Genomic DNA, 13,767 nt, shown 5'->3' on the forward strand with positions numbered 1-13,767 from the left:
CGCTTGAGGGGTGAGACCTCTTCTTTGAGTGCTTGTGAATCCACCTTAAGTGCTTGTATCACTACCTGCAGGTCCTCTTTCTCCTCCTTCCATTGCGTGCCTTCGTTGGGGAACATTTGAAGAAGGTTGGCCTTCTCCTTCCACCATCCTTCCATCTCTGCTTTCCATTCCTTCATCTCCCTTTCCACTTGTGTTATCCGCTTGTTTGTAAGCATGAAGGTCGCCTTCATACCGGACTTGGAAACTGGTGAAGCGCTCATGACCTCCATCGTAACGGCCCCTGTGCGCAGACTAGCAAGGCTGCGCGAACCAGCAAGTCTGTTGTTGTGTGCCGCTTTATTACTGCCAATTGCCAGAGCAGCGACAATCCCAGCTACGAGTCTCCAATTTGGTGATGGTCACAAAGTATCACAAATACAAAGGAGCAACAAACCTGTGCCACCGATGGAGATGATGTCCTAAAGAGATGCACTGCTACCCCTTTTGTGTAATAGAGCCAAAAAAGGGGGGGGACTCAACTCACCCCGTCCTTGCCAATTTTGCAGCTTTAATGGAGACCTTCGCCAAGAGTGATTTCCTTTTCAAGAGAGAGAGAGAGAGAGAGAGAGAGAGAGAGAGAGAGAGAGAGAGAGAGAGAGATTGATTCATGCAGTGTACGGTTGTTTCCATGTGGTCGAAGTTTTCTCGGACAAGCTTTTGTTTTGGTACATTCTACCTCCCTCTAGAAAAAAAACTTGATGCATAACAAGGGAATGTTATCTTTTGCTAGATTTTGAATCCTTTGTAATGTCTCATGTTGATGATTATCCTTTCTGTATGTACAGGTTTCCTCACTATCATCTTGCTAAGCTGGCATTTCTAATTTGGCTTCAACTTCCAATCAGTAATGTAAATAATGTAGCAAACTTTTGTTAAAAGTATTTATCTATTGGTACCTTAGCTCTGTGTATTTAGAGAGAAGTATCATATGCTTGTTGACTTGGTTATTGGAAAGCGTTTCTCTACAATGTTGTGTGTGGGTGTGCGTGCATGTTTTCGGCTTTGGAGTGCACGCGTACGCGTCCATTCGGTGAGCTATTGTGTAGAGAGATGTATATAAGAATAAAAGAATAAGCATCGATTGAAGTTATGTTCATGTCATGCCATGTAAAGGATTTGATCTCTCCACTTAGTAATGTAATGTGTTAGCATCTACTCACGTAGGACCTATTGCTTTCTGCAGGGTGCTCGGCATTGCTTCATGCGTTTCATGCGCCCGTTTTGTTTGCGGCATCAAAACCGGCTTGACTCAATCGTGGATGGAACTCGAAATGAAATTGTATGAGTTCATTGTTTATATGCTTCTTCTTAGATAACCTGCTTGGCCTCCTAACTCTTTCCTCTTTTTCATGCTGTGATGTGATCTTAATCTAGCAATCATGCTATCAGACCTTGACCTAGGCCAAGCTAAAGTTCTACTTTCATGTTACTTATCAACAATCAACAGCAAAATGCTAATGGTATCTAGTATCTACTGGCTCTACTCTTGAGAAATACGTTAATTTGTTAGATGATTCCATTAACTTAATGGCTTTGTTAATTAAACACCCAACACTTAAGAATGTGAATACCTAGGAGAGACAGAAAATGAAGGGGAAAAAAAATCTCATGCTAGATCTCTCTTTTATGTGCAGCTATGACTCTTCACATTTCATCTTCTGTGTAGTCTTGATTTTCCAATGGCTTTTCACATTTCATCTCCTCTACACTCTTGAATTTCCATATCCTTGAACGTCTATTTAATTTTCTTCTAAGGTTTCAAACTTTTCACTTTAAATTATTATCCTTCTAAGGTTTCAAAATTTTCACTTGAATTTTTTTCCTTCAAGGTCTCGAACCTTTCATCAATGAATAGGGGGCACCTACTTGCATGGTTGCTCATTGCTGTATGACGCATCCGGAAATTTAGCTCTTGAGGCCCAAGGGGTGTCCGGTCTCCTCTGGAGGGTTCTTATGGAGAAGATACCCTGTGTTTTGTCCAAGCCAAGGACAAGCAGGCCCCGAGGTATTTAAGAACAGTCCCTCCTTGTCTAAAGGGGCACTATTTGGCAGAGTCAAGTGCGCGAGACAAAATGGGGCTGCCAGTTGCAGGAACATTTCAAGAATCAAACCCCAGTAGGAGCAAAGAGGAGGAACCCTATCGAACCATTGCTCACAAGCTGCTAATTCTGCCGCTGTGCACTACCCCTGCCCTCGCCTGCTGCGGATGCCTCAGCCTGTCGCCCACTCCTTCGGCTTCACCCTGCCGCCCACCCCTCGCTGCCTGTGCTCAGCCTGCCATTGCTCCCTGTGTGCTGCCTGCCATTGCACATCTTAGGGTCCCAGCCTGCTTGTACGCACAGCCGTCTGCTAGTAGCTACCCCTTGCATTCTCCCCTGCATTGCAGTCTCCCCGCTGTAGTGTAATCCGCCCTAAATCACATCCTTAGCCCTGGCCATAGTGACCTTAGTTACCCTTGAGCATTACGTTTTCCCCATTTACCTTGGCAGGTTTTTAGCAGTGAGAGGTATCTGGTGGAACCTCATTAGCGTGGTCATCATTGTGGGTTTTCTTTGGTGCAGATGAGACCCTTAAGGCTCCAAACTCTAGTAAGCTTCTGCTTTGGCGGGAATCTGGGTGACTTGTATCTACATCCAGGTAGTTTTGAGTTTTGCTTATTGGAGGTCTATTTTCTCTTTACCATGGATTCAGATGGGACATCCATTGGAGTCAAACTCACAGCAGATAGACCCAGTGCCCACAGGGAAGTGGTTACCTTAGAGGCATATTGTTTTTATGCAAAGTGGTGGGAGAAAGGTTGTCTGCATGATAGCTTTTGGACTTCCTCAGAGCTGTGATCCTTGTGTCACCTATTTCCAGGATTGTATTGTTTCTCCACTGGGGAGAGGGTGCTATAGGGTGTAGTTTGAGACATCGGACGAGGCTAGTCTAGCATTTGCATAGTCCCTTCAGCTGCAGCAGAGCTTATTGCTATTTGTACAGATGGCGGGGATGGATCTAGCTTGCCTTTGCAAGGGTCTAGCAGTTACAAGCAAATTTCCTTGTGTGGTGCTAGGTCTACTGCAGATTACAGAGATTGGCAGTAGTCTTGGTGTTGTTCTGAGTGCGGGTGTGGCATCGTCTGATGTGTATACAGTCGACACTTGTCTCATGAAGTATCTGTCTTGGTTCATCTCTTTCCCCACCATATATGGAGGGGGAACATCCAATACAGAGTGTTTATTATTGGATTACCCGAGGTCGCTGTGTTAGAGTAGGGCATATGGCAGTTGGTTGGACCAGGGGGATAGAGCGTCTAGAGCAGAGACAGTACACAGTGCCTGAGGGAAGGCAAACAGAGGTATCATCGGGTACTAGGAGCTGAGAGAGCTACAAAGAGAGAAGCTAAGAAGAGCAGGAGAAGGCATCAGAGACAAACAGAGAATTGTCCACTGAGACAAGGTTACAAGCGGAGAGATCCTCCACAAGATCCACTTCTTCAAGTGTTTCCTTCTTTAGCGAAGATACCACCTACTTCTCCTAAGCCAGATACTGCATATGGTGATACTGCTGTTCCTTCATGTAGTTCTAATAGAAATGATATTCCTCTTACTATGCTCATGACACAGTGAAATTTTCCATTGAAATGTTTATTTTAATAAGAAGATATCAGATAGATTTTTTTATCGTCCTCAGAGGTCAAATATGATCTATGGACCAAAAGATACGTGTGATGTACTGTGGGTGTGATTGATAAGTGATTCTTGATGCTCAAGGATCATGGTGATGAGAATTGCAATAGAGAGTCCACACTGTGGCTGGGAGAGTGAAGTGTGTAGGTCTAAATCATGGCTGAAAATGTGAGGTAAGCAAGTTCTATGTGAGTGAAAGCTAAGCACCCTAGTAGTGTGTGGTAGTCAGACTCTCGAACTTGCAGGGACCATAATGTGCATAGTCTATGGGACTCTTCTCCTTGCCTCAACGCCTCGACTGAATCGTCTCGCATGGAAGGGAGTGGGAGCTATAAGCCTAATGGCTGTGATAGTGCGTATTGTCGACAAGGGGATATATATAAGGTTGAGAGTGGTTTCCTCTTTCGACAAAGAACATGGTTTTGTAGTTTAGGGCAATATGGGTGGTGTAATGTATGAAGCGTGATCCACCGGATTCCTCCCAAACTGTACTACATTGGCGTTGTAGAAAAGCTTCATTCACGTGGGAGTCTGTTGAGACATCATGTAGCAAGTGTAATGCATCCCATCTTCCAAACCACTTCTTTATGTCTTGCATCCATCCCGTACTCAAGGTCTCGCTTTTATGCGTCTTTTGCACTTTTTTGCTTGCTTCCCATGCAACTATAGGAAGTCGATGGAGGGGTTTCGACGCACCTTTGTCATGTACTTCACAGTCCTTTCCATGCCATAACCTCAATTGGAAGAGATTCCAACTTAAGTAGGAGCATATACGGTTTTTGTGTCTTAACTTGCAGAAATTTTGTAAGAAGTCACTTTCGGACATTCTCAAACTCTTTCCAAGTAGACTATGAGATGCTCCCGCCCCACACTTCAATTCCATAAAGAAGAACTGTTGTTAGCAATGGGTCAAAAAGAGACTTCTTGAGAACCCTACATTTGATATCCTCTACATTATACATGCTCTCAAATGTAGAGTACGGTATCTTCCCAGCTTCCAAATGACGCATAGCACATTCATGGCACTTGTGATTGGCCGGAACCTCAGTGCCAAGACACCTAAAGCTCTCAGCCTCTTCAAGTGTCAGGTTGTTGTACAGAATGCATTGCCCCTCCTTATGGTCGGGTTTTACAAGCATAACCTTTGTTTTGGATTCATCCACAATCAATGCTCTATGCAAGCAAAAGCTCTCAAGGACTACCATAAGCTTTTGTGCATCCTCTGAAGTGTGAGATAGAAGCACTACATGATCCGCATATAGCAAAAGTATGATTACCGCATTGCAAAATAGTAACCTTTTCGTTGCCTTCTTTGCTACATAAAAATCAAGTACCATTCCATATGCTCAATGCATAGACCAAAGAGAGTTGGTGACAATGGACATCCTTTTTTAACTTTAATAGTGCTTCTGAAATTCATCTTCCCATGACATATCACCTTCTGATAGATTGGAGAAACCGCAAGCATAAACTCACTTGTGTCAAACTCGACGACATGGAAGTGTACACAAGCGGGGAGAATACACGAGAGAAAAGAAAGGGAGAGAGAAAGAGAGGTACAGGTGAACCAACTAACCTTGGCAATGAATTGATGATAGTACAATGGAGGAAATGGGTTGCATATATAACCATCTAAGTAAATTGCCCTACCCAGACTTTTGACAAACAATTAAAATAAATACCTAAAAGCCAAAATAAATAATGGGATCACATTGGGCAGTTCACTTGAGATGCCATAACTTTAACACCCTCTCTGCAGCTCATAGTGGACATAAATAGTGAGACCAAAATCGATGAAGAATCTACCATGGACACCCCAATAGCTGTACTCTCCACTGGATACACCTTGGATTTGCTACCCTCAACTTTGAACCTTAGAAGATTGCCATCGTGAGCATTGGTTGCCTTTTAGAAAATTGAACTGTAGACCACACTACGTCCAAGAATCCCCATTCGTGAACTGTGAACACATCACGTCCAAAATACTCCGAGATAATGAACTTTGAAACACATCGTATCCATAATCCGACCAACAACAATGGATTGGTGCACTCATCCAAAGTGTTTTAGATACGTCTGATTGGTTCCTACCAGATGCATGTGCCTTGAACTCCGACCCACGGGTTCAAACACTGATAACTTGAACTCCAACACAAGGGTCCAAATTAATAATAGGGAGGACTGCTTGCCGCTCTTTACCACTCACAAGCCTCTCTCTGGCTGAAGCTAGTGGCGACAACTGCCCTCTGACTAGAAATCTGGTGTTGTGGCCACTATGGCTGCCACCACGTGTGCCATGCTGATCTCCTCTGTCAAATCTTTATCACCGTTATCTTTGTCCAATTTGCCTTTGTCTTTGTCTTGCTGTGAGTTCTTGCTTTTGTCTTTGGCTCCTAACTCCCGAGCCAAACAAAGCGTCGTGTCACACGTATAACAATGGTTGTCGGATCTCGAGGGTACTGAGGCAGCTAATTGAGTGTAGGTACTGCCGTCCTTGTCAAGCTTCCCTTTGCCTTTGTCCTCTAGCGAACTCGTCCATTTGCTTTTGGCTTCACAATCTGGAGCCAAACAAAACAACGGTCTCCTTGAGAACTGCGGTTGAGCATAGGCCGCTAAGTGGGCATTTGTTTGATCCGCTTTCCATAGCCGATGGTTGGTGTTGGTCATCACCGTTGCCAGCGCTCGAGCAAGGGGGGTGTCTTCTTGCAGGTTCAAGCCTAAGCAAGTCGTGGACCTCCTCCTTGCACTCCAAAGAAGATTCAAGAATTTTCAAACCTTCTAGCTGCGAAGCCCTCCAAAGGGGCTTTAATAGTGCAAGGAACAAAAGAAAGTCCCTCAAGGGTGCTTATCAAAGCTCTAATGCCGAGGACACACCGTCAAGCACTTCGTTTCAATGCGCCGACCAAAGGTTTTCCCACAACTTGAGATTTGTGTCCTCCATTGCATTTCAGAACGCTGTTGCAGCACCCTCAAGGCAGCGTTTCAAGGAGCAAGCCCAAAATGTGTGTGAAAGTGTGTAGCATTTCAGAACGCCCGTCGAAGCTGGCCAACTTCACACCGCCCGAAGCATCTCAGAACGCCATCGATATGCGCCCCTTAGCCTAGCACTATGTCTTTCAAGGCAAGCAGAATTTGTGCAATATTATTGCCTTTCAAAATGTTGCTAGAACTTGCTATCACTGATGGCGTTTCAATAAGGAGCTGCAGAGAGCAACAATCCTTCCGGTGCGTTTCAAAACGTTGCAAGAGTGACCACGCCACCTAGAAAGCTGCGAGGGCGCTGCGTTTCAAAACGCAAGGAAGAAACCTCACCGCGGCACACCTAGAACCTTCAAAATGCAGTTTTCAAGGAAAACCCCGATGGAGCCCAAGAGCGACGCCGATCAAAACGCCTCCAAAAACATTGGTCCTTTCTTCAATTCCTCTTCTCCTGGTGACGATCTCTGCCCGTTATCAATGAGCCTTGCGCTCTGATACCATGTCAAAGTCGATGATGCGGAAGCGTACTTAAGCTAGAGAATACACGAGAGAGAGAAAGAAAGAGAGAGAGATATAGCTGAACCAACCAAAGTTGGCAATGAATTGATGATAATACAATGGGGGCAATGGGTTGCATGTGTATCCATTGAAGTAAATTGCCCTACCCACCACTTTGACAAATAAGTAAAATAAATACCTAAAAGACAAAATAAATAGTGGGATCACATTGGGTAGGTCACTTGAGATGCCATAACTTTAACAACTTGGTACTTCGGAGTTTGTCACAAAATTATGACATGGCATGACCTAATGACAAGACCAGATGCTATAAGTTGTTCTAGCTTATGGGCACATGCTGACAGGGCCCCAAGGGACGCCACAATTTGCGTTGGGCATGCTGACGTGGCACATCGTACAAACTTCCGCGAATTGCGTTGTGACACTGCTGATGTGGCACAGTTTATGGAATTCTGTGTTTCACGCTGCCAGCTTTTGGGACCTGAAGCTTTTTAGTTTGACGCTTTTCATGTAATCGCTTTTCCATGGCCAAGGGCCTTTAGATAAGATCCAAGGGCCACTCTCTGGCTCAGTTTTGGCTGACGAGCTTACGAGCAGAGAGGACCCGTGGGCATTGTAACTTTGCTCAAGCATAAATATAAAAATAAGTATCGAAAGGGGCAACAGTCTTGGGGGGCAATCTCTCTGGGCACGGAACTACATCGGGTCATGTCGACTCAATTGAACTGTGAATTAAGTGTGAAGTATTTATAAGTGATTTTCTCATGTGTTGTGCCAGATTCTTGACTTGGGGTGCCCAAGTCTGTTACAGTGGTATCAGAGCTCAACTGGTTTCTCTTCTACTGGAAATCCAATCTCTTTTCCCGCGACACACATGGATTCAGGTGATGATTCTTGCAAGAATCAGACGAACCCTCCTGACTATTATGGAATGGGAGGTAGGACTGAAAATTCAAATGGAACAACAGATAAAGAATACGGGCCACCTCGGCCTACGAAGTATCAACTAATGGAGATGCAACATCAGCAGCAGGTTGATGATTGCGCAGAGTAGATTCTCCAGTTTTCAGAGGATCCCCAATATGCCAAATTTTTGACTCGGCACGCGATCGATGAATTGCATACCCCATGGTAGAAAGCCATCGATTTCCCACTAAAGTCAGCCCTGAAGAAACCCCCTGTCCCACGGATGTTTACCGAAGATGAACTTGATGACGTTGGTGAAGGACGAGTGAACTACCTTTTGGGGGTGAAGAAGAAACCGAAGAAATGCAACAAGGGAACTGACTACCCTGGTTATTTTGGCCATCAATCTTCTTTTCTTAATGCAAGAAAACTGAAGAAGCATGTATGCTTGGAAGGATTGTCCAGTTCGTCCTCATCTTCTTCTGACAGTTTAGACAGCTCTTCCTCTTCTGATTCGAGTGATGAGGACAGAAAGGGCAAGAAATGATAAAAGAACTAGAGATTGGGAAAGAACAAGAAGAAGGCCAAGAAAAGCAGACCTGACCGCACATCCTGACACTTTTTTGACAGTTTTGACGAGGAGTCATCCTCTTCTGAGAGTTCAGACTCCGAGGACCAGATGTTTTACTCGAAGAGGAAGCATTTTTACAAAGAAAGTCAATATGACTTTCTTGAAGCCAAGAATAAGAAGACCAAAGAATTCAAGTAAGCTGGACAAGCAGTCAAATTTGATACCTTTTCAGGGTTTCGAGATGCCCAAAAAGCCCTTGCCTTCATTCAATAGTTTGACATAGCTTTTTCTGGAGGGCGCTACTCAGAGCACTCAAAGATTAGAAGGGTGGCATCTTATCTAAAAGGAAATGCTCGGACATGGTCGGCCACTCTTCTCTTACAAAAAGAAGCACCGACCAAGTGGCTTAAATTTAAGCGACTTTTTATCTCCTCTTGGCTCACTCAAGAGTATGAGCACCATGTGATTACAACCTGGAATCATCTTTGGATGACTAAGGGAGACACTCTGGATTCATTCTGCGAAAGGTTTTGGGATGCTTTTCTACCTGCCTCTTTCTTCAAAAAGATCAGTTTTAAGCAGAAAATTGAGCGGTTTTACTGTGGACTTCCTAAGGAGATTCGAGGTTATTGTTTACTATAGAAATCCGAGACCGTCAAGCAACTGATGGGCCATGCTAAGCAAGGGTTTGCTATGTATTTGGGTAACTTGACTTACCCCACCGATCAACAGTTGACGCCAAGGATTGGACAAAATTCGATCAATAATAATGGAAGGAGGAAGAAGTGTCAAAAGAAGAAAGATGCTTGTCCTTGTTTGACGGAGGACCAGAAATCCAAGTATCTCAAGGAAGGCAAGTGCTTTGACTGTGGTGAACCAAGGCATATTGCCGCATGGTGCTTCCAAAAGGCACACTGAGCATCATCAGAAGATAGGCCAGAGAGTTCCAGAGCAGCTGAAGAACGTGGTAGAAAAGGAAAGATGATAGCAGGACTGGTACCAGATGTGTGGGGACCGACCCAGATCAGATGGATGAAAGCACAAAACTTTGCCGCGCATGGGGCAAAGTACAAGATCAGAAAGCCCTCATCTTCTTTGACAGAGGAGCCAAGGCCAACTTCATTTCACTTGAATTGGCGGCTCGACTTAGAATTACACTCGACAGAATGGGACTGCAGACAAAAGCTGCTCTAGCAGCACCCGGATGGGATGTTTCCATTACACCTGTCATTGGCAAACTTAGTTTGCATTGTCAGGGGTATTTAGGGCACGAGGACTTTTACATCATGCCTTCGTAAGGGTGTGATGTCCTCCTAGGAATCCCTTGGTTCCACAAGAACAGTGCAGTGGTCGATTATAGGGCGAGGAAAGCGACTTTATAGAATGAGAACGACAGAGAAATTGTACTTGATGTAAAATTGAAGGGGAGTCCGTCCCACTTGTATTGGCTTCGGCCATTTCCAAATTAATGAAATCGAGTCTTTTTGTTTACTCGATCTTCTTGAAAGAATAGAATGATGAACAACGATAAAGTATGTTTGAATTGGAAAAGGAACGACAAGAATTTTTGCACACACAGGTTGATTGTTTCTCTAAAGGCTTACCAGGCGAGTTACCTCCACCTCGTCGTGAGGACCATACTACTGATTTGATTCCCAAAAGTACACCACCGAACCGGCCACCTTATCGAGTTAGCAGAGCCCAAAATAAAGAAATAATGAACCAAGTAAAAGAACTTTTAGAAAAGGGTCTCATCCAACCTAGTGTTACCATATACATGTGGTAGTGATGTGTGTGAACACACTAGGACCGCCGGGGCATTTTTTCCCTCTTTAGGAGGTTTTTTCCCCCGTGCATTGTATATACGCCCATCACTCTAGGGCTATCTATCTTTCCATTGCACACTAAGTAACACACTCTCTATTGTGTGCCTTGAGCTTCCTTCGTCTTCTCCAAGCTGTGTGTGTTTCTCTGCAACCCTAATTCCAACAATTGGTATCAGAGCAGGTCACGTCCTCCCGGGCTTAGTCGCCAGCTGCTCCAGCACACGCCTGCTCACTTTCTCCGATTTCAGTGAGCTTTGGCGAGCGTTCGCAGGTCGACAAATATTTTGGGCAAGCTCGAAGAGCTTGGTCTGCTCAGAATTTTGATTTGGGCTCATTTCGGCCTCCGTTTCCACTACAGGCAGTACTGCACAGGCTATTTCGTCATTTTGTGCAGATTTTCTGTCAGTGCTGTTTTCTGCATAACAGGTGCCTTATAGTCTTCTACGGTTTGTGCTATATAGCACAAGTTGTTCCCGCTCCATTTCTCCTATTTTCGGGCAGTTTTCACATCAGGTGCAGCATTTACCATGGCTGACAACAACAACACAGATGTGTTCAAGATGTTTGCTGCTGAGGACAGGTTGGATGGGGACAACTACCCTATGTGGGCTTATATGATGCAACATGTTCTTGTGTCAAAAGGTGTCTGGAACATTGTGCAGGGCATTGATGTACGTCCTGGTTCTGAAGATGTAGGCGATGTTGAGGATGTTGCAGGTCTTGCTGCAAGGATTGCAGCTGTTAGAGTTGTTTTGCCTACGGCAGAACAAGCTCGTTGGGATGTTAAGGATGCACAGGCTCATGCATTGATTGCGTTGTCTGTGAAGCGCACCATTATTCCTCACATCCGTTCAGCAAAATCTGCAAAACAGGCTTGGGATATTCTAGCAGGTCTTTATGCAAGCCGCAATGAGGCTAAAATTGCTTTGCTGCGTAAAGAGCTAGAGTCGAAGATTATGCATGAGAAAGATGATATGGACACTTTCCTTGCTAGTGTCAAGGATATCAATGAGCAACTCATTTCTGCAGGTGAAGTCATTTCGGACAGTTCCCTTGTGTAGACTGTTCTTGATGCCTTACCAGATTCCTACCAGACTTTTGCTAGTACTTGGAGACTGATGACCCAAGGAAATCCTGAAGTTGTCAAGTTTGATGCATTATGCACATTGCTGTTGCAAGAGTCACTTTCTAGAAAAAACAGGACTAGGCAGCGTGCAGTTGAATAGGCTTTTATTGCTTCTCAAAGAAAGGGTGGTAACAGTAATGCAGCCACTTCTTATGGTTCTGCTGCGAGTGGCAAAAATTCTGTTCCTAATGCGTCTGCTGGCAGCACTTCGTCTGGCAATTCTGGTGATAAGGGAAAAAAGAAGATGCGTTGTCATTATTGTAAAGCCAATGATCACTTGATCAAGTCGTGTCCTAAGTTGAAGGCCAAAGAGGCTAAGAAGAAAGAGGGTGGTTCCACTGCAAATGCTGGTTCCACTACAAATGCAGCCATTGTTGAGGCTTCTGTGAAAGGAGATTGTGATGCTGATGTTGATGCAGAATGGGCTTTTAGCGCAGAGTGCACTTCCAATCCTGCTGTCCATGATGCATGCTTGTCAGTTGCTGCAGATTCACATGTGTGGTATTTCGACAGTGGTGCTACAAAGCACATTACCTCACATCGTGAATTGTTTACCTCTCTCGAGTCTGTCCCTCATGGGAATTCAGTCACTTGTGCCAACAACGCCTCTTATCCAGTACAGGGAGTTGGAAAGATTGTGCTCACTGCTGCTAATGGCAGTTCCTTCACACTTGTTGATGCACTTTATGTACTTGGGATCAAGAAGAATCTCTTGTCTGTATCCGCACTTGCTAGACTTGGACTTGTAGTCAAATTTGTGGATGACAGATGTACAGTTCATGATCTCAGTTTTGGTGATAAAAGTGTTGCATCTGGGCTTTTATGCCGTGGGCTGTATAAGCTCACTTTGTATGACAAGTGTGGACAAAATTTTGCAAATGCTGTTGCAGATTCAAGGGCTATTTCAGATGCAAAACTTTGGCATGCACGTTTTGGTCATCTGAATTTTGCCAGTTTGCTGCGTTTGCAGAAATCTGATATGGTTGCTTCTTTGCCGCCTCTTGAAGCACCTGTCAAACATGTTTGTGAAGGCTGTATTCTGGGTAAAATGCAGCGTTCTAAGTTTCCAAAGGATGGTTCAGTTAGGGCCACATGCAGGTTGCAGCTTGTGCATAGTGATGTTTGTGGGCCCATGCAAACTCCGTCCTTGGGCAATTACCTGTACTTCGTGACTTTCATTGATGATTACTCCAGGCATGCATGGGTATTTCCGCTTAAAGCGAAGTCCGAAGTTTTTATGTGCTTCAAACAATTTCTGGCTATGGCTGAAAATGTCTCAAAATGTACTATGGGCACCCTTCGTTCCGATCGAGAGGGGGAGTATATGCCGCATGAATTTAATGCATTTCTGGCTAGTCGTGGGATAAAACACCAATGTACAGTGCCTTATACACCTCAGCAAAATGGTGTTGCTGAGAGGAAAAACAGGTCACTAACGGAAATGGCACGATGTATGGTCAAAAGTCAAGCTTTGCCGCATTCTTTTTGGCTTGAGGCCATCATGTGTGCCACTTATGTACTTAACAGGTGTCCTACGAAAGCTTTGCAGTCTATTACTCCATATGAAGCATGGCATGATAGAAAGCCTTCTATTGAGCACATGCGTGTTTTTGGCTGTTTGGCATATGCTTTGGTGCCACAAGTGCAGCGCAGAAAATTGGATGATAAGGCTGTCAAATGTATTTTTGTTGGTTATAGTGCTGAAAGCAAAGGTTACAGGTTGTATCATCCGCAAACAAAACGTATTCTGGTTTCACGGGATGTAGTGTTTGTGGAAGACTCTGTTCAGCCCTTGCTGTCATGTACTAGAGACAGTAATGTAAGCTCACAGGACATTTATGACACTTTGTTGCCTCTTTTCAGTGGTGGAAATACGAATGTAAGTTCCAATGAGGCAAATGTACAGCCTATGGGGGTTTCTGAAAATGTTTTAGAACAGCCTATTACTGATGCAGATATACATGATGTACTTGATGAGGAAAGGGCTGAAAATGAGCAGGCTAGAGGTATGCCAAAATGGCTGGTGCACACTTTGCGTGACAGTAAATTGGATGCACGTTTATCTAGTCGTACTCGTTCAGGCTCTCGCCATGCATCTTATGCATCAGATTGTTATGCTTTGGCTGTGTC

The 13,767-nt window shown here is 44.5% G+C and overlaps 1 protein-coding gene across 2 annotated transcripts in view; it reads left to right on the forward strand.

Annotated features, from left to right (window-relative positions):
* The window catches only part of HVA22K (HVA22-like protein K), a 120,248-nt gene that overhangs the window by 97,073 nt on the left and 9,408 nt on the right, over positions 1–13,767 (forward strand). The window contains exons 4-7 of one of the 2 annotated variants that reach the window (XM_086491030.1): positions 653–704; positions 825–888; positions 1,223–1,318; positions 1,414–1,499. In XM_086491030.1, coding sequence (XP_086347156.1) covers positions 653–704; positions 825–888; positions 1,223–1,318; positions 1,414–1,440 — 239 coding nt within the window. In that variant the 3' untranslated portion in view covers positions 1,441–1,499. The remainder of the gene's footprint in view (positions 1–652; positions 705–824; positions 889–1,222; positions 1,319–1,413; positions 1,500–13,767) is intronic. The other variant, XM_086491029.1, reaches the window with a different exon arrangement.

The sequence above is a fragment of the Adiantum capillus-veneris genome, chromosome 19 (genome assembly GCF_014529385.1).
Source record: "Adiantum capillus-veneris isolate H3 chromosome 19, ASM1452938v2, whole genome shotgun sequence".
Lineage (NCBI taxonomy): Eukaryota > Viridiplantae > Streptophyta > Polypodiopsida > Polypodiales > Pteridaceae > Adiantum > Adiantum capillus-veneris.